This window comes from Triturus cristatus, chromosome 7 (assembly GCF_964204655.1).
Source record: "Triturus cristatus chromosome 7, aTriCri1.1, whole genome shotgun sequence".
NCBI classification, from domain to species: domain Eukaryota; kingdom Metazoa; phylum Chordata; class Amphibia; order Caudata; family Salamandridae; genus Triturus; species Triturus cristatus.
The window spans coordinates 919,235,397-919,256,939 of NC_140590.1; the positions used below are offsets into that span (position 1 = coordinate 919,235,397).

The 21,543-nt window shown below is 46.4% G+C and overlaps 1 protein-coding gene across 1 annotated transcript in view; it reads left to right on the plus strand.

Moving 5' to 3' along the window:
• The window catches only part of DOCK2 (dedicator of cytokinesis 2), a 1,824,799-nt gene that overhangs the window by 1,301,453 nt on the left and 501,803 nt on the right, over positions 1-21,543 (plus strand). Inside the window, exon 28 of the mRNA XM_085617853.1 lies at positions 2,629-2,727. Coding sequence (XP_085473979.1) covers positions 2,629-2,727 — 99 coding nt within the window. The remainder of the gene's footprint in view (positions 1-2,628; positions 2,728-21,543) is intronic.

Consider the following 21,543-nt stretch of genomic DNA (forward strand, 5'->3'; position numbering starts at 1 on the left):
AATCCAGCTAAAAAATGAAATATCCAGGATATGCACAGAGGCAGTTTAATTGTATTAAGAGCTGATTCCCTACGTTACCAGAACATACTTTATTTTGATCTCCTTTGCCCAACAAAGTTTTTTGGGGTTAAGGTTGAGATCATAGGGTTAGTATCATCCTAACCAGATGAGACGGACCAGCCTATGATAAAGCATGCCACAAATACATCGGTGAGGCCACTCTGTCCATAAACAACATATGTCCTCTAAGGGAAAGAGTAAAGAATTAGGAAATAGGTGATCACTCTTTTCAGAATCTAAGTGTGTGAATCAACAATTAGCCCTACTTTGTGTGTGTGATTCAAGTATCAAATTAGGAAATTGTGGAGAAGGTTTATTTCTCCTACCTCTCTTTTTGTAGTCTTATGTATTTGTTACAAGCCAGAAGAGTTCTGTGGACATTAAGATAGTGAAACCCCTGAGGAAAGGTGGCAGTGTGTTGTATGTTTCCAAGTAACAAGAAACAGTCTGCACATAACAAAGGAAATTTGTACTGCCTCAGAAGAGACATCGAGATTATAGTACAATTCTTATCATGGAGGATATATTAGAATTGTGGAATGGTGGTGGTGCAAATTATATATTGGTGGATGTAAAGGATACTTTTTTATAAAATGTTTAAAACTTGAATCTAGGCAAGTACATAAAAGTATGAGATACATTGATATCAGGATATTCTTAGAGGATCTCAAACACACTGACAACAGCATGAAGAATAACTCAGAGTTTAAAATACTCACCCATTAAGTGTATAGATATGTGGAAGTAAAGCAAAGTATTCAACACAGTATTTAGATAAAAACATAACTACTGGAGAAAATTGCTCAGTTTGGGAAATGTGGGACAAAGCGTTCTTCGATATGTCACAATATGAATGTGTTGCTGAGGTAAAATTGCAAACACTGTTAGAGAAATACAAGAAATCCATAGTGGTTCAGATTTGGTAATGTTCCATGCAATGTTGTGTTGTTTGCGAGAGCAGGACAGTTCCATATCAATTAAGACGTGGTTCTGCTACATTATTTTCTTGTGCTGACACATTTTCTGGCTGCCTAGCTCTATGCAAAGACCTTTTTTACTATAGCACAAAAGGTGTCTGTGTAAGTCTAGCACAGGGTTTGTGCTGGAAGTTTACCCTTAAAATACTAAATACAATCTGTAGCCTTACTTCTAAACATGTCCCACTTTGGTATTGTGCTGTACAGTTTAGCATAACTGGAAAATTAGAACGTTTGGAGTACAGAAATCTTTCTCCTTCTCTTCACCTGCCTCAAAAAGGCATATTATTTGGTGCAAAGCCTGTTTCAAATGTTAGTAGATGTGATTCTGCGTTAAAAACCATGGATGGTTGCAAGGGAATTCCCATGCGCTACGTAAGTGCCTCCCCATTGACGCAAAGTAGCATATAGTGCTTATTTGCGATCACTTTAGACTACATTCCAATGCAAAACACATTTTATTCTGGAAAGTAAATATAAAAGCAACACAGCCTCAGTTTGTGTCACTTTTGGTAAAGTTGCATGGGTGTGAACTGTTGATAAACCTGAACCAGATATTTCTAAATTCAGCATCCAAATAACAGCCTTATTGTTGTGCCTCCCTGAAGGTGTCTCAAAGATCCACATTGATGCTGGCCACCTCTTTTTGGCTTTTCCCACATTACGATTTTGACTGCTAAGCTTGAAGCTACTGCTTGATGTTGGAACATAGATATTTACATTCATGGAGCCCTTTTCACTGTAACTTCTATCCCTATCCCTCTGAAGATTTTCAAAGTCCAAGAAAATGCTATGTTCAAAGGTAATTTTGTTTCCTTAGACAAATCACAAACCCTTTCCTGCCTTGCTCTATTACGTATTGCCCACAAAGGGTGCCATGTCTCAGTCCTTTATTTACTTTTGTCAGGAGTAAGCCAACAGCATGTATCTCACTATGCTCCTTCAACAGTCAGCCATGGAAAATGTATGATCTTGATTGACCACAGACTATTGACATATATATTTTTTTAAGTTCCATTGTTTTCCAGTCGAAAGGTTTTTGATTTCCTGAAGTTTTGTGTCATATTAAATCCTACTATATTTTAATACTTTTGAATATTATTAAGTAAGTTAGTTTTGGGTTGTCAGTTCCTTCCTCAATCAACTATTCCGTTATTTGTGTTGTTGTTACACATTTCCCACATGCAATTTTCTCTGAGGAAGGTCATGCTTCCTGTCCCAAATTAATCTAGGTAACCTTGAGATTCTTCATAGGAAGCTGATTGTTTTGGCTTCATAGTAGTTCAACCACAGCTCGTATAATGAATGTGGCCCTTCTTCCTCATACCTTATCAATTCAATTTCTTTCACCATAATAAAAGTGTGCATCTGCATTCCAGCTGTTCTCTATTATATACTATTTTAATTAGATTTAGTTTTTTGAAACAGGGGTAATGTGAAACACGTATTGCTGTTTAGAACGCAACAGTGTGCTATTAGCATGAGCATGGCATGCAATTACATGTAAAATTACTATCAGAGATGGCCTAATCTTTGTTTATGCTGTTAATACAAATAGGGTGCTAATTTATTTGTTTTCCTTTTACTGCAGAGTCAATTTGTGGCATGTATGACAGCTATTTTAAACCAAATGGATGACCAGCATTACTCTTTCTACATTGATACATTTCAGACAAGTGGAGATCTTGTGGTAAGTTCAAATGTATAATATTTTGAGCAAATCATTTTTAATTATGTTATGGCACTACTAATATAGTAAGGTGGAAAGGAATATTATGTGTTTTTATGTCAAAATCATTGTTTTAAATGGAAATATCCCTCAAAGATATAGGACAGCTGATATCCACATTTGATTTCCTTGTTTGTCTGGTCCAGCAGGGTTGTGTTTGCAGCCTGTAGATTGCTCTACATACTGGAGGATAGAACACTTGTAATGTTGATGTCATAGCATGCAGCATGTGCCAGTCAGACTGTTGGATAGCACTGAACTAAGTGTTCTATGTGCCCTACTTACAGATGGCTCCTCGGGCTTTCATGGATGTATTGGTTCCCCTTTCACAGTGCATTGAACAAATCTGAGAACCATGACACTAGTCCTATTAAAGGTCAATTTCTTGCTCAAATAAAACTACCTGAACTCAGAAATAACTGAAGAAATTTGCTGAATGATTAAATACCTTTCGATGAAATTGTTTCTGCAATTACCAATCTATCTTATCACTAAAAATTGTGGGAGATGATTTTCGTAGAGAATGCTTTAGAATCAGCAAACAATAAATGATGAAAATCTTCTATGAGTATATTAAGAAGCAAAAGTCACCAGGAATCTATCATACATATCAAATAAGGCTCTTTAGCTCTGTAGTTCTGCACCTGTTTCTGGACCTTGCACTAAGAGCACTGCACAATTTACCTCTAGGAAGCAGCAGTAAAGTGCCTCTGCTTCATCTTTAAATATGGTTAAATTAAATTGACTTATCCCTGACTGACATATTTAACATGCCAACAGGTTCCTACTATATGGTGTGGAAAATGCATCCAGTGCATGGAAGTTATATGCCGCATGTGGGCTGGAACACATATTGTGCCATCCACAGATTGTGCCTGTAAAATATGGCTTCAGGCCTTCTATCTATAGCCTGACTACAGTAGCCTCAAAATTGCCTGTTAAACTTGTTAAAAAAAACATTTTGACAGGTGGGAAACCGTGCTTTTAAATATTATCGAGTCACCCCTAAGTAAACCTTGTTACCCAGAAGGTAAATTGCCTGATATTTAAAAGTAGGATGTGTGAAATTAAAGTTGGAGTGTTCTTCCACTGGCTGGGTCCCAAAAGCTTTGGCAGGCCTGTAGCTGGATCCTAGAAAATGTCAAGGTAGAGATTAGAAACCTTAATCTGTCATGTTTGACAGGAAATGACTAGAATAGAAATTTAAAAGAAATTGTTCATAATTCACTTCCAATTCATAGGTTAAGTTAGATTTTAAAAAATATTTAGAAAACATAACTATTGGAAAGCTAGATTCCTTCTGCCTGAAGCCCCTGGAGGCAAATTTGGATTTACCTGTCAGCAGCTTCCCAGTCAGTGGTTGACATTATTGAGTTGTATAAACTTCTTCAAGAGCAGAACAATGGTGAAATAACATTTAGATGTGAGGCATGTGATCCCTATCTCCTCAGGAATTACCTTTGTGGAGGTTCCAGGAACGTCATTAACATAAAAGGGACAGAGATGAAGCCTGCCCGTTCATAGTTTTATAGAAGGAGATACCTGGCAGTGAAACCCCTTTTGTTCCCAAGCTCTACACTAGCCCGGTACCTCCAAACCCAGTGGAGGGGAGCTACCTCAAGAAGCAGTTTGGAGTGGACACAAAGAAGGGGACTGCTCATTTTCCTGGCCACACCTCTTGTTTTTCACCAAGACTTTGCACAAGGGAGAAAGAGTTCTCTCATTTTGGATTTTAGGAGTAGGGTGCACTGTGGGATTGTTTGCATTAGGGAAAACAGGAACTACTGAAAAAGTGGGTACGGTTACCTGAGGGAACTTTTACCACATTGGTTAGGGTAGGCCAGGAGTCACTCCAGCTCTCTGGCAAAGTAACAACCATAATTGTAATACCCCAATGAACTTTACTCAGAACACTTACTGGACTTGCAGAAGATCAGGTGAGGAACTCTACTTTCTCTAACCTGAAAGGAGGACTGAAGGCTGGACCAACTTCCTCTTGTACCCAATACAAAAGGTGGCCTCCAAGAGTCAGTTGAGTTGGCTGACCTACAGTGTGGCTCCTGTGTGGATCGGTGACATAACATGCTCCTAGATGCCTTTTTTCTGAAAGGATTGGCTGACCAGTATCAACTGGACCCAGTCTGGACATTGCCAGTGGCTTCTGCTGGAGTGAATTCCAGCTCCTAGGTGCTGACCCTGAGGTCCAGGGAGGCTCAAGTAACCCAGGGAAGATGCTCCAGTACCACTGTAAAATTGAGAATTCGAAGACCTCCAGAGCGGCAGAAGGACCTTGTGGCTTGAGTGTCTGATTTCAATGAAATGTCATTCTAAACAGATTCAGGTTTGCCATGCTGGAGGATTTTGAGCTCCATAAAAAAGCTTAAGTCAGAAGGTAAAATATTTGACTGCGACAAACTCGCTCGGTGTATTCTATCCATGGTCCATTGCAGTCAGCCTGAGGTCATGCCTAGGTACTGATCTACTGCATCCATAGATTATCATGCACACTATTCTCCTTATTGAATCTTTGTAATTTTGGTTTCATGCTTTATAATAAATTTGGGACTTTGGTGGTTGGTATTTTTGATTTATTACTGTTTTGGTACTCCATAAATACTTTACAGTTGCCCTAAGTTAAGCATATGTTCTCGGAGGCATCGCTACCAGGGAGTTGAATACAGGTTCATTTAGTGACTTTTGAGGTTTACTCTGACAAGTTAGTGCTCTTATTCCTTGAGGTGCGTGACTGTCCCCACCCCAAAACCTCCACTTTCTTAATGGCTCTGATCTCGGTCATCCCCAATCCAGGGAAGGATCATTTACTCTGCTCCAGCTGCCATCCCATCTCTGCCATTGATGCTGACATGAAAATGTTTGCAAAAATGTTGGCAAATGGACTTCAGATATTGATCAACAAGCAGGGTCTCTCACCAGATATTTGCCAAGAAACCACCTCCAAAATTTGGCACATGTACTATGGCTACTAAGACTCCCCAGAACTGCCCTCTCCATAGACGTAGAGAAAACATTTGCTAGAAATGAATGGGGACACCTGTTCCAAACACTTGAAAGAGTATAACTGGGTGGCGACTTCATATCAAAGGTAAGGCACCTCTACTCAAACACCAAGGCCCAGGAGACATTTAATTTAGCACCTTCACCATCTCCAGAGGACCTAGATGTAGCTACTCACTATTCCCACTTCTCTTGCTCCTGGAACACCAGGTTTCCCCCACATTCCAGATAAAGTCAATTAAATGGCTACACACTCCAGCTAGGAATCTGAAAGTGGTTGTTTACACTGATGACATCCTACTCACATTTAGAAATGTACATTTTTCATTACTCATTCCCCATTCAGCTGGATGTCATAACTAATTTTTCTATTAATGCAGGCTGTATAGTGAACTACTCACTCCTCTTGCTTACCCATTGGTCCACCTTCTACCTCTCATCCTCCGCCAAGAGAAATGTTAGATTACAACCTCTTAGCAGCATTCATGGATGAGATAATGTATGTGAAACCCTGTATGTGTTAACAAGTGTCACCATGCCCTATCATAACAAGCATTGGCATAGCCAATAGGTCTCGCCTTTGGGACCTTATAAGTGTTTAGCCAGGGCAACAGTTGCATAACTAAATACTTATAAGGTCCCAAAAGCGAGACCTATTGGCTATGCAAAGCGGCCGTGGGGCCGTGAAAGCGAAAGTGATGGCAATCATGATCAAACATCAAAGCGGCCGCCAAAGTGAAAGTAATCGTGGTAAAGCGCGGCGCGCGTGCCCGCGCACATGCACTGTAGCTCTAGGCTGGCCTGGTAGGACTTTTTGGAGCCCTCTCAATAAGTCTCGCCAGACCAGCGCATGCGCTGGGTCAGTCGAGACCTAAAAAGGGACAATGCAACAATTACATGTTGAAGAATTAATTGGGGAGACTTGCCCCAATTCATAGTTGTTATTTTGGAACAGGGGTCTCCAAGGTTTTTTGTAATAAGAGCTACTTGTGTTCAATAAACAACATACCGAGCTACTAATATTATTACTTTAGTAAGAGTCACCATGTTAGACAAGACACATTAGTGGCCACATCATGTAAGATTACCAGCAGAGATCACCTCAACGCATCAGGCAAGGTTGTCCGCAGTAATGTGAAAATAACTTTATCAATTTGGTATCCATCAGTGTTGGAAAATGCCCTTTTTGCAGGGTTATCCCCAAACTTTTTGCTTCCTCCTATTTTTTCCCCTGACCTGTTGGTGTTGGCTTTAGGACTCTGGGCACTTTACCACTGCTGATCAGTGCTAATGTGCATATACTCTCCATTTAGATTGTTATTGTGATTGGTTATCCATGATTGGCATATTTGTTTTACCAGTAGGTCCCTAATAAAGTGCACTGGGTGTGCCGGGGCTGGTAAATCAAATGTTACTAGTGGGCTTGCAGTGCTGATTGTGCCACCCGCGAGTAGCCCAGGAAAGACGTCTCAGGCCTGCCACCACAGTGCCTGTGCGCAGTTTGTTAAACTGTCATGTCAACCCAGTCCTTACCCTTCCCTTTCCTTGCACATAGGGCACCCCTATAGTAGGCCAAGGGTACCCCCTGGGCAGGGTGAAGTGTATGTGAAAGGTAGGACATGTACTGGTGTGCGTAATATGTCCTGCTAGTGAAATACTGCCAATTTCATTTTCACTATTGAAAGGTTATCTTGCCTGTAGGACAGAAGGGGGAATGCTTTGTAACATTTTACAAGCATATCTTCCCAAAGGGATAAGATAGAAAATTGGAGTCTGCTATCCCTGAACTCAGAATTTAATAACACATCTTTTAGTAAGGATGTTTTTTAAATTATATGTTCGAAAATAGCACTTTTAGAAAGTGGCTATTCTCTTATTCAACCTTTCTGTGTGCCTCTGCCTGTTTGTGGATTGACTGTATGGCTTTGGAGTGACAGGAGCTGGGGAGTTGCAGTGGCTCCAGGAGACTGGATGAGTCAGCACTAGGCTGAATAGGCCTGATCTGCATTTGGAGTGGTGGGAGGAGTAGCACCTGTACCTGAATATGGCTGTGCCTGCCTTCCACAATGCTGGCTCTGCCCTCCTGTGGTGCGTCTGAAACCAAGGTTCACACTGGCAAAGGATTTTGTTGTGCACTGGCAGAATGCCCCCAGAACTGGTTAGGACTGGGCTCAGAGCCCCTTGCATAAAGGGTTCAAAGACATTTCGGGGTATAAGTATTAGACCTAAAACCCCTGAACTTTAGACTATTGCTGGAATCAAGAGGAACCTTTGCTGACGAGAAGAGCTGAAGAAACGGAGGAGAAGTACTGCCCTTGCTGTGTGTCTGGGGTTGGTCTGCAGTTGCTGTTTCTGCCAAAGAAAGGATAAGGACTTTGCTGCGTGCTGTGTCCACTGCTTGAAGAAGGACTTTGCTGTGTGCTGTGTCCCCTGCTTAAGGAAAGTCTCCAAGGGCCTGAAGAAGAGCTGGCCTCCTGTTTTGAAGTCCCAGGAACAAAAGGACTTCACACCCAGCTCCTCTGAACTTCCTTGCTGGGAGATCTGACCTGCCAGGAGGTGCCTGTAACTGTGTTTGGGCCTCTGGAGGTTGTTCCTGCTGTTGGGAGCTGGAAGAAACAAAAGAGAAGGAAGAAATCCTGTTTCTGATGCCGTCAACGGCGCTGCTGTGACGGTGCTACCTGCACCAAGGCCCGGGGAGCCGCTTGTGAAGTGAACGACGCAGCGCACGGCCTGCTCTGCAGCTCTGATGCCCTACAAGGCCAGCAGTGATCGGTCGTGAATGACGCCAGCGCTCTCATATACTTTGTCTTTGCCAGCGCCTGCATCTTGTTATCGCAGCGCTGGCAAGCGCCGAGGGTGACTCGAGAACTTTGCCGACATCGCATCATCACCGAAGCCGACAACGGCCATCTTCGAGTCCGTGCATTGTCACCGACTTAATTTTTCAAGGTACTGTTGCTTGGGGGTCTGTGTCACTCTGCGCCTGACGCCGCGATCCTCGTGGGTGGCACCGTATTTTGGATTTTGTGCTGTCCTGACATCGTGATAGCCCCAGTTGGTGCTACTTGATTTCTACAAGCCTATTTTGGCAACATCCTTCTTGAAAACATTTTTCTGAGTATATATATGCTGGGTTTTTGTCGTTTGGGTCTTGTTTAGTTTAGATAAAGAAATTTTATTTTTCTAAACTGGTGTGGTGTCCATTTGTGGTGTTTTCACTGTGTTACTGTGAGTGTTTGTACAAATACTTTACACATTGCCTTTGGGTTAAGCCTGATGCTCATGACAAGCTAACAAAGGGGGTGAGCAGCGGTTATCTAGAGTGTGTATCCCCCTTACCCTGACTAGAAGCAAGGGTCCCTATTTGGACAAAGGTACCTACCTCTGCCAACTAGAGACTCCCATTTCTAACAATCAGTATAATAGAAGAGCTATGTCTGCAATGTCTCTGGCACCAAGGTAATAATTTTAATATTATCTCCCCAAAGTCTCATGATTTATCACCCATATATCAGCTCTAAATATATTTTGGAAATCCAAATATTTGTTTCTAAACATCTGCTTTCTGAAAATAAACACATTTAAATGTTGTAATATATATAATAATTCAACCAAGCAAAAGCTTCAATTTGGTATTCAAGCAAACATAACTTTACCAAGCATTATGCATATATATATATATATATATATTCACTGAAAAAACCATAGGTTTCACACATGTTATAGTTAGCTGGACATTTTACTGATAAAAAACCAATGAAATTCCCCCGTTATAGTTAGTGCAGGCAACTATAACTCACGCGACCGTAATCCTCTGCTGATGCTAATACTGTATTTAGACACTTATTTGCCCATGTCTTCTTCCATTAAATTTTAGCTATACATATATTACAAATATTTTTTTTTCATAAAGACACATATGTCATCAGCAGAGGATTACGGTCGCGTGAGTTATAGTTGCCTACAGTAACTATAACGGGGGAATTTCATTGGTTTTTTATCAGTAAAATGTCCAGATAACTATAACATGTGTGAAACCTATGGTTTTTTCAGTGAATTTGTACGTTTTTTTAAATGCTAAGTTACTTTACGCCATTTGTGGCGTGCGCGCCCACTTAACGCAGTTCGTTCCGTGCGCGCACGGTGAGCACGCGGCGCGCTTCGCGCACCGCGTGCCCACGTTACGCTAGATGGGCCATGAACGCACGATGCGCTTCGCGCACCGTGCGCACATGGAGGTCATATGATGAGCATCGTTGTGACAGGTAAAATATATGTTTTGTTTATCTCTGATGAGCTATGCACAAAAGGTGCCCTTCGGGCACCTTATGCACACGGGGTGGGGAGAATGTGGATATTTTTTTTTTTATTATTATTTCTTACCGTACGCGTACGGTAAGCGTAATCGGCGAAATTTTCGAAAAAATTAAAATTGCCTTTTTTCACTTGGGGGATCGTTGGGGACTCCCTCGACATGGCTAGGTGCTTGGGAGCTGTGTAAACAGCCGCTTTACATGATTTGCACTTTGTTTTTCAACCCCCTGTCAGAGTGCGAGAGAGAAAATGGCGGCCGCCGCTTCCTGGTTTCGACCGATTCGAATGTTTACTAAGATCTAAGGGCCAATCAGAACCGCGCTCGCGCACGCCACCGTACGCGTACGGTAAGCGCACCGTAAGCGCACCGTAAGCTGGCTCAGATATATATATTGATTTAAAGGCTATTTTCTCAGAATCTACTGAACAGATTTACACCAAACCTACAAAAGGCACTTCCTTGACCTGAGGACTACCTCTCTGCCAAATTTCAAGTAATTCTGTTCAGCCGTTCGGGCTGTAGCTGTGTCTAAAGGTCCTATGGAAAAATGCATGGGAAAAACGCGTTTTGGGACCCCCCTTTTATCTCATCCCCCGCTTGCCGAATCCCCCCGAGACTTTCAGGGTAGGAGCGGAGCGTAGCGCCCCACCTATTTTGAAAAATTCGCGAGGATTCGTCAACCGGCGCCAAAGTTATTCAAAATAGAATGTTGCGGATTTCCTATGGAAACGTGGTCCTAGCTATAGGTAATGTATATATAGCCAGGGCAACAGTTGCGATTCAGAACAAAGATGTGTCATATCCGGTGGCGAGGCACTTTGAATCTTTTCACCAGAGCAATAGGGATCTATTGGGTTTTTTCTGCCTGGATCATGTTCCATTAAATGTTAGAGGGGGCGACAGGCAGCTACAATTAAGGAAACTTGAATCAAGGTATATCATTGATGTTCAGACCAAAATGCCACTTGGTTTGAATAGTGGGGAGGAGTTGGCTGTACACCTGTAGTTTAAAAGTATCTATATATTGATTTCGATTATGCTGCATATAATTTTAATTATTTTGAATTGTTTTTTCAACACATGACAGAAATGTGAATGGCCCATTCAGGGCAGTATTATCGTAAAAGAAAACTATATTTATGTTCAGTAATGGCCGCCAATGGGGATTTCAAACCCATCCAGGGTGTGATTCAGGGCTGAACTGTATTGCAACAAAGAAATGTATTTGTACTTGCATGTTCAGTGATGGCCGCCAAAGTGGACTGAAGCAAGTCCTATGTTGTTGTCTATGCAAAGGGAGTATTTATGTCCACTCCAAAGTTGTTGCCTCTAGCAATTGACGAAGGCGATAGCTGAAACGCGTTTTGCTGTGAGCTGTTCCAATAAAGAATAATTGGATAACTGTTCCCGTGAGTGCTGGTGCTTGTGTACCCGGAGCGTTGACTGAGTGCGGTGTCCGTCGCCGCAGAGAAAGCACCCGACCGCGAGTGAAGGGGCGTGACGGAAAGTTGAGCCGGATATATATATATATATACATATATATATATATATATATATATATATCCAAACGAAGATTGCTCAAGCAGTGAAGATACCACACGCAATGTTATAATTTCACCTTTAATTGTTGGGTAGGCAGCAGCAATAACAGTCATGGCCTTCCAGCGCTATGTCTGCCACATACTCCATACGCGTTTCGGGATAGTCCCCTTGATCACTGGCATGGCTTGTGGTGTAAAACAGCTGCGCAGAATTAACTCGCACTTGCGATTGTCTTTAAATAGTCCCGCCCTCATGGGCGTGTGCAAAAAGTGCATGCTGGTTTTTGGAGTTCAAATAAGTATATCCATAGTGGTGCTGCTGTTTTAATCCCTCCGTTTATTTAAAATCCGTCAGGTGGCTGTTCAGGACAGGGCTGTCTTGTTGCTTGACTCATGCCACACCGAACCGGCAACATCGCTCCTTGGATGCGCTGCCTATGTATATATTTTTTTTACTTTGTGCTTAAAAAAAAATCCCTTCTGTCTCATCCGAAACCTTTCTGACTACAATGGACACACAAATAACTCCCAAATATCTCTCTGAAACTTTCACCCCTCCTTTTTTAGGTCTCGCCTAGCATTGCAGCGCATGCGCTACCCGCTTTACAAGGCATGCAGTATTAGGTATAGCTGGAAGCTTCGTTGAAGCTCTGCACACTCTCCGCCCATCTTTTTCATTGGGCTTGTGTTTCAAATGCTGCCTTCCTTGTAGGTTTCTAAGTCCCTCCTTATGATGACCATGTCGTCATTTGTGTCCTTCCATGGCTACCGGTCCCTTTACTGGACAACCTACTTTCCTCCCATGCCCCCCTCCTCCTGCAGCACGATGCCTTCTCGCAGCCACCCCCCCTGTTCATGCCTGGTTGCACGCACGCACTCCGTTTGCAATGCAATAGGTGTCACGTAAATGCGAGTCCTATTGCATTGCCAATGCATGTTCCGATTGCCATGCTTCTCTTTGGTGGAGGTAATACAAAACACATCCTTCCGCCTTGCAATAGAATCTTCGATTTCCATGGGGATGTCTGTAGCTTACTGTCTCGTGTCTTTCGATGGATGACCTTTCTAGTCATCCATTTGTACATCCTGCTGACTCTGTTTTTTTTGGGTCTCAGACTTCCATATTTTGGTCTGCTCTGCAGAGCACACAGTTCCTTCATCCAATGGCCTTGAGCCAAGGCGTGGCTAGGTAGACGATCCCCTAGACTAGTTCAACGTTTGTGTGCTTATGACAGTCTTTCTCAAATATGCAAAAGATAAAAACTACCTCGTCCAATGATAGCGCAGGAGGGCAGGATTATATTAAAATTGTCAAAGGCTCAGTTAAAAGGAAAACGTCACTGAGGGCGCGTATATGCAAAGCTGCCAGGCACGCTGTCCAATGTAGGCACGAAAAAGGGGCGTGACTGTGCGGTGGCTGTCCGCCAGACCTATGGGAAGGGCGTATTCAGATGAATTCCTGACAGGCCGTGCACGAGATCTGAGCGGCAGCGGTTCCTGTACCGAGAAGGCTGTAGTCTGGTGGTAGACGCTAAGCAACGTGGAGCTCGTCCCCGGGAGCGCCGCAATGATCCGCGCCTTCTCCATCAACCGCGGTGGGGACCGCAGCCGTTTGTGGGAATCGCTGCGGGGCAGCCTGGCTGGTCTGTGTGAGCTGCAGCTGCTGCGTGACCGCCAAGATCTGAGGGTGCGGAAGGCTCTGCGTGGAAGCGAGACCACCTAAGAGGATGCAGAGAAGGCGTTGGAGGCCGCCCAGCAAATGGTGAGTCCGTATGATAGGGCAGAGGTTGTGGGCACCTAGCAGCACTGGTTCGTCCTGGGATTGGGCTTTGAGTGGACACCTCTGTGGCATTACCGTGAGCGGTGGGACTTTGACATTATAGCGGATTTTGCATTATACTTCAAAGCAATGCATATACTGTCAGAGCTAAGAACATTAATTAAAAGGATATAATTGTCTGGATTGGACCATTTTTTCATTTAATATTCCTGTCATAATTAAGGGTGCCTAACAAAACCAGAGTACTACTAGAATCTGGTGACATTTATCTCGCATCTGCATACGATAATGCATAATGTTAATGCACGGAGTAGGCGTCCCTTCCATTGCTGAGGGCAAACATGCATTGGATAGCTAGCCCCTAATTGGAGGAGCTTGTGCAGATAATGTCACTGCCAGAAGTGGATGCAATAATGCATACATAGACTACTGTGAGAACTGGAGGTGTCATGGCCTCCCAGGCCTGGAGGCAGGAATGCATAGAACCCTATGAGACCTGTAGATGTAATTGCCAAGACTGAAGGAATTAATGCCCTTGCTGGCACTGTCAAAACCGGAGGCCGTTATTACTTCGCTGTTGTTGCTAGGGATGGAGGCACTAATGCGCAGGCTGCCTGTGCCAAAGGTAGGCCACTGTGAAAACTGAAGCTATCACTTCCAGGGCTGCAGGCAGTGGCACAGGTCACTGTGCGAGCTGGCGATGTCACTTCCAGGCCTGGAGGCAGTAATGCACAGGTCCCTCTGGGAACTGGAGGTGTCCCTACCAAGACTGGCGCCCTTTATGAATTGATCAATGTTTGAACTGGGTGTGTTACTGCCAGTACTGGATGTATTAATGCATTGTTAGACCTGGCATCTTTGGCGTGGTTACCCCTGACTTTTTGCCTCTACCTCCTGTATTTTTGATGCTATGCTGGATTTCGTTTTTGCTGGTTTAGATGCTTTGGGCACTTTGCCACTGCTGATCAGTGTCAAAGTGCAAGTGCTCCCTTGGTAAATTGTTATATTGATTGGTTATCCATGATTGGAATATTTGTGTCACCTGTTAGCCCCTAGTAAAGTGCACTGCGTGTGCCAGGGCTGGTGATTCAAATGCTACTAGTGGGCTGCAGCACTGATTGTGCCACCCACAGGAGTAGCCCTAAAATGATATCTTAGGCCTGCTTACAGTGCCTATGTGCAGTCCAGGACTGCCATGTCGACCTGGACAGTGCACCCACTGACCAGGCCTTATCCTTCCTTTTCTGTACATGTCAGGCATCCCTATGGTGGCCCTAGGTACCCCCCTGGGCTGGGTGCAGTGTATCTGAAAGGTAGGGCATGTACTGAGGTGTGTAACATGCCCTGGTAGTGAATTACAGCCATTTTCGTTTTTCACTGCTGAGAGGCTATCTTGCCCATCGGACAGAATGGGGAAGGCTGTTTACATGCCTATCTTCCCATAAGGGCAAGATAGAAAATCCAAGTTTGGTATCTCTGTGTTCAGAATTTAATTATACATCTTTTTAGCAAGATGGTTTTTAAATTCACTGTGTGAGAATGGCACTTTTTAGAAAGTAGCTATTCTCCTGTTTAACCTTCCTGTGTGCCTGTGTGCTGGTTGGCTGACTGGTGTCATGTGATGGGCCAGGTGGCTCCAGGAGCCTGGATGAGTCAGCAGCAGGGTGAATAGGGAGATCTGCTTTAGATGGGTGGGAGAAGTAGTCCCTGGGTTTGAATAGGGCTGCCCCTGCCAGCACAAAGCTGGCTCCACCCCCTGCTGGCCAGGCTGAGGACTCTGCCTCTGCTGGCACAAAGAAGGCTCCACCTCCTGCTGAGCGTCTAACGACCCTGCCCCTCACTCTGAAAGGAACCAGGTGCTCCAGAGCAGAGCACACCCAGGAACCGGTTTGAGCAGGGGAATCCCCCCACTGGAACAAAGAGAGACAAAGACTTGGAGGGGTATAAGAAGAGGACCCCAGACACCTAAACTTTAGATCACTTTGGAACTAAGAAGAAACCTCTGCCAAGGAGAAAGCTGAAAAGGACTGAAGAGGAGAAGACTGCCTGCTTGCTGTTTTGCTTTGCTGCCAAGGAGAGGGGAAGGACTTTGCTGTGTCCCCTTCTTTTGATTCTGATCTCCAAGGGCCTGAGAAGAGCTGGCTCCCTGTTAAGAAGTCCCAGGAACAAAAGGACTTCACCACCAGCTCCCCTGGAACTCTGCTGAGGGAGTTCTGACCTGCCTTGGAGTGCTTGCCCAGTCTTGGGGCCTCAGCAGGTCGTTTTGCTGTGTTTTGGGAGCTGGGAAGCAGAAGCGTGAAAAAGAGTAACTGGTACCCAATGCATCATCCGAATGCGTGTCGCAAGAACGAGAGTGCGAGGAGAATTTCATCGCGGCGTCATCGCAGCACCCGGAGTCCCCGCATCGCCGAGTGCGTCGAGCATCGTCCCGGTGCGAGAAGATTCCTGACGCTGCGAGGGTCGTCGCAGAACCAGTTTGCGGGCCGCACCACTGCCGGTGCGTGAAAGTATCCAGTCGCTTAGTGCATCGACGCAGAGTCCCGTTCCGTGGCGCATCGAGAGTTGCGGCGCCGGAAGTCAACGCTGCGCCGCGCATCGTGCCACGTCAAAGAGTGTCGCATCGAACCTGTGCGTGGAGCTTCCCCCTAAGAAACCTACGCAACGAAAGCCAAAGTCATCGCATCCTCCCCCTACAGATCGGAGCCGGCGCATCCACCTCTGCTGCGTGAAGCAAGGCTGCTGCAAAGCCTCCCCAGGATCTCAGGAGTATCGCATCGCCTTTGCCATCTTCCTTGTTATAGCTTTTGGGAACCTTATCGCAACTACAGGTACTGTTGGGCACGAGAGTGTCGCATTTTGTGCATTGACAGTCGCATTGTGCAAGACACTGACTTTTACATCCTGGAGTACTTTCTGCAAACTCTTGAACTATCTTTAAAGTAACCTTTTGAATTATATGTTGGTTTGTCTGTAGTATTTGGTCTTGTGAAGTTTTTAGTAAAGATACATTATTTTTCTAAAACTGGTGTGGAGTAAATCTGTGGTGTTTTCACTGTGTTACTGTGAGTGTTGGTACAAATACTTTACACATTGCCTTTGATAGCCTAGACTGCTCAGGCCAAGCTACCTAGAGGGTGAGCAGGGGTTATCTTAACAGTGTATCCCCCTTTCCCTGACTATAAGCAAGGGTCCCTACTTGGACAATGGTACCTACCCTGCCAACTAGAGACCCCCAGATCTAACATTGGTGGTCAGCGGTGGGATTGAACTTGTATTTGTACTTGACCCACAGTAATTGGTGTACATCACTAGGAGTGCAGACCAATAGACAACCACATACTGTATTTCTATTTTTGAGCAACTCTTCAAGAGCATCATGTCTCAGGTGGCAACAAGTGAGAGGGCAGAAGTGGAGTTTTCCATTGCGGATTTGTATTCGTACAAAGTTGAGGAGCTCAAGCAATTCTGCAAAGACCTTGGTTGCCCTGTGAAAAGCGGAGCTAGAAAGGATGTTCTACAAAGAATCTTGAAGGCCTGGTGGGAGGCTCAAGAGGAAGGTGGTGCAAATGAAGAGGATGGTTTTGTTCCCCAAGATCTGCCCGTAGGCAGAGCAGTCTCAAGGGCTGGCAGCTCCCATTCCAGTAGGGGGCTCACTCCAGAGGAGTTGGAGGAGAATCAAAGGGTGAGAAACCATGAATTGGAAATAATGAAAATGAAAATGAAGCAATCGGAGGTAGAAAAGGCGGCGGAGGAGAGCAAGAATGCCCGTGCCTTGGAGGAGAAGAAATTGCTTCTGGCTCATGAAGTGAGCATGAGAGAACTGGACATCAAGGCCAAGCAGGTGGAGTCCGGTTCAAATGGTGGCAGCGCACAGCCAGTGCAGGGGGGTAAAGTATATATCCCCAAGGATTTAGTACAGAATTATAATAGGAGTGAAGATATCTATGCCTGGTTTACCTCGTATGAAATAGCGTTAAGAATGAATGGTGTGCCTGAACAGCATTGGGGGGCGGGCCTGTGGAAACATTTTGAGGCTTCTGGGAGGAGTGCTCTAGAGCCCTTAGAATTAGCAGGTGCCATGACCTACCCCAATATGAAGGAGGCCCTATGTCTCAGGTATGGACTTACTCCAGAGCAGTATAGACTGCAGTTTAGGAACTCCAAGAAGAAAGAGTCTGAGCCTTGGATGGAGTGTGTGAATCTGTACTCGCGGGCACTGGAAGGTTGGATGAAGGGCAGCAAGGTAACTGATTATAAGGGGTTGTTACATTTAATTAGTTGGGAGCACTTGAGTAGTCTATGTGTTCCAGAGCTGCGCCAGCATCTTTTAGATAGCAAGCTGATGGACCCCATTGAGCTTGCTAAGGAGGCGGACCGCTGGACCAGTACCAGGGTCCACAGAAGAATTGGGGGTACCATTGCCAAAGGTGGGCAGGGTCCCCAGCAGAAGAGTGGGGGGGACAAGGGTAACCAAAAGGAGTTCTCACAAGGGCCCCAAAACAGTTCCCAGGGTAACCAGTCCCAGCCCCCCAAGTTAAAACCCAAACCAACCTGGCCCCCTAAGGGCAGGTCGGATAACAAGGGTCCCATTAGGTGTTATCACTGTCAGGAATTGGGTCACAAGTCTCCTGTGTGTCCCAAGAAATCCCAGGCACCCTCTGGTGCTCCAACACCGGGTATAGCTAGTGTAGCTTTTGGTGGGGATTTAATTTCTAGCGATTTGGAGGGATTAGCAGTTATGTCCCTTGTCTCTTTAGGAGACACAGAGATGGTCCAGGAAACCCCTGTCCCTGATAACACTAAGAAGTACAGGCAGTGGGTGACCATCAATGCGAAGAGGGTGGAGGCTCTCAGGGACACTGGAGCCAGTGTGACCACGGTCAGGTGTCAGTGGGTCCCTGAGGAGCTGATCATTCCCGATGTACTTCACCCTGTAGTGTCAGCTGACAACTCTGTGCGCCTTTGCAAGGTAGCACATGTTCCCTTTGAGTGGGGGGGGGGGGTCTCAGGTCCTCTCAGAGTTGTTGTGAGTCCATCCATGCCAGTAGACTGTCTGCTAGGTAATGACCTGGAGAGTTCCCCATGGAAGGAGGTGGAACGCCAGGCTCATTTGGAGATGTTGGGTTTGCCTGAGTGGGTCTGTGTGACCACCCGGTCCATGGCAGCCAGACAGGGTTGTGAAGCAGACCTGGAGCCTGAAACAGTGGCCCAGGTCCCTGCCAGAAAGAGGAAGGGCAAGGGGCGTGGTGCGTCCACCCCCGCTGTTCCCACGGTCCAGGAAGGAGCAGAACCTGCAGGGGATGCCCTGGAGCCTACAGGGGAACAGGTAGCTGAGCTGGGAGACATACCTGAGCTGACCCATTGGCAGCAAGAGGGTGGTCCCTCCAGAGAGGAGTTCTGCCGAGCGCAGAAGGCATGCCCTACTCTTGAAGGTCTGCGGCACCAGGCTGCAGACCAGGCAGCAGGTGCTGATCCAAAGAACTTCTTTCTCTACTGGGAGAATGACTTGTTGTACAGTGAGCCTAGGTTTGCTGAGCCCAGTGGATCACGTACCCTGGTGGTACCCGCAGGGTTCAAAGACTTCCTACTTGGTCTGGCTCACGACGTGCCGCTTGCAGGACATCTCGGGCAGGACAAGACCCGACAAAGGCTTGCCACCCACTTTTACTGGCCCGGAATGAAGACGGACGTCGCTTCCTTTTGTAAATCATGCCAGACTTGCCAGGCAAGTGGCAAGGCTGGAGGAAAATGCAAAGGCCCTCTCCAGCCTTTTCCGGTAGTGAGCACCCCTTTCGAGCGGGTGGGGATAGATATTGTGGGGCCACTGGACCCCAGGACCGCCTAGACAACAGGTTCATCCTGGTCCTGGTGGATCATGCCACCCGGTACCCGGAGGCTATCCCTCTCAGGACAACCACAGCCCCGGTGGTGGGCCGTGCGTTGATGGGGATCTTTTCCCGTGTGGGTTTCCCCAAAGAGGTGGTATCTGACCGGGGTACCAACTTCATCTCCAGGTATATGAAGTCTCTGTGGGAGGAGTGTGGGGTAACTTATAAGTTCACCACTCCTTACCACCCTCAAGGAAATGGGTTGGTTGAAAGGTTCAACCGGACCCTGAAAGGTATGATCATGGGGCTGACAGAGCCCATGAGACGGAAGTGGGACGTCTTTTTGCCATGCCTATTATTTGCCTACAGGGAGGTACCACAAAAGTCTCTAGGGTTCAGTCCCTTTGAGCTTTTGTACGGGCACCCTGTTAGAGGACCTCTCAGTCTGGTGAAGGAGGGTTGGGAGAAATCCCCTGGGAAAACCCCCCAGGATGTGTTCAGCTATGTGCTGGCCATCCGCAACCAGACACAGCGCTTCCGGGCCCTCGCTCAGGCGAACCTGGAAGCCAGCCAGGATGAGATGAAGAGGTGGTATGACCAGCATACCACTCTGGGGGAATTTCAACCTGGGCAGATGGTGTGGGTGATGGCGCCAGTGGAGCCTTGCGCGCTCCAAGACAAGTGGACTGGGCCATATGGGGTGGTGGAGCGCAAGAGTGAAGTGACCTACCTGGTCAACTTGCGGTCTCCCAGGAACCCCATGAGGGTCCTACATGTGAACCGCCTCAAACCCCATTTTGAGAGGTCTGAAATCACAATGCTACTTGCTACAGATGCAGGGATGGAGGAGGATAGCGATCCTCTTCCTGACCTCCTGGAAGCTAAGGAGCAAGATGGGTCAGTGGATGGAGTGGTCCTCTCGCCCACCCTGACCCCAGAACAGCAGAGGGACTGTCGCCATGTGCTGGGTCAGTTTGCATCTCTGTTCTCCCTGACCCCCGGTATCACCAACTGGTGTGTCCATGACGTGGACACGGGAGATAGCATGCCTGTGAAACAGAAGTTTTACCGGGTGGCTGACAAGGTCAGGGCCAGCATCAAGAAGGAGGTTTCTAAGATGTTGGAGCTAGGGGTGATTGAGCCCTCCAGCAGCCCCTGGGCTAGCCCAGTGGTACTTGTACCGAAAGCTGCTGCGCCAGGTGCCACTCCAGAACTTAGGTTTTGTGTGGACTACCGTGGGCTCAATGCGGTCACGAAGACTGACGCACACCCCATCCCCAGAGCTGATGAGCTCGTGGATCGGTTGGGAGCTGCCAACTACCTCAGTACGTTTGATTTAACTTCTGGATACTGGCAGATTGCCTTAACCGATGGGGCCAAGGAGAGGTCTGCGTTTTCAACGCCAGAGGGGCACTTCCAGTTCCGTGTCATGCCCTTTGGGTTGAAGAGCGCCCCTGCCACATTCCAGAGACTGGTCAACCAATATTTGTCTGGGCTGGAGCAATTCAGCGCCGCATATCTGGACGACATTGCTGTGTTCAGCTCCACTTGGGAAGAACACTTGCAACACCTCTGCGCAGTGTTGAAGGCTCTGCACAGTGCAGGCCTCACTATCAAGGCCAGTAAGTGCCAGATAGGGCAGGGTTCGGTGGTGTATTTGGGACACCAAGTAGGAAGTGGCCAGGTGGCGCCCCTACAAGCCAAGATAGATACCATCCGGGCCTGGGAACCCCCCAAGACCCAGACAGCGGTGAGAGCCTTCTTAGGACTCACCGGGTACTATCGCCGTTTTGTCAAAGGGTATGGCACCATTGTTGCTCCCTTGACAGAACTAACTTCCAAGAAGTTACCGAAGAAAGTGATTTGGACCAGTGCCTGCCAAGAAGCTTTTGATGCCCTGAAGGAGGCCATGTGTACAGCACCTGTACTCAAGGCGCCTGACTTCTCCAAGGAATTCATAGTGCAGACAGACGCTTCTGAGCATGGAGTGGGAGCGGTGCTCTCACAACTAAATGATGAGGACTTGGACCAACCTGTAGCTTTCATTAGTAGGAGGCTACTTCCCAGGGAACAGAGGTGGAGTGCGATTGAAAGGGAAGCTTTCGCTGTGGTCTGGGCGCTGAAGAAGCTGAGACCCTACTTGTTTGGGACTCACTTCCGGGTTCAAACGGACCACAGGCCCCTCAGATGGTTGATGCAGATGAGGGGTGAGAATCCTAAGCTGTTGAGGTGGTCCATTTCCCTACAGGGGATGGACTTTACGGTGGAACACCGCCCCGGTACAGAACACGCCAACGC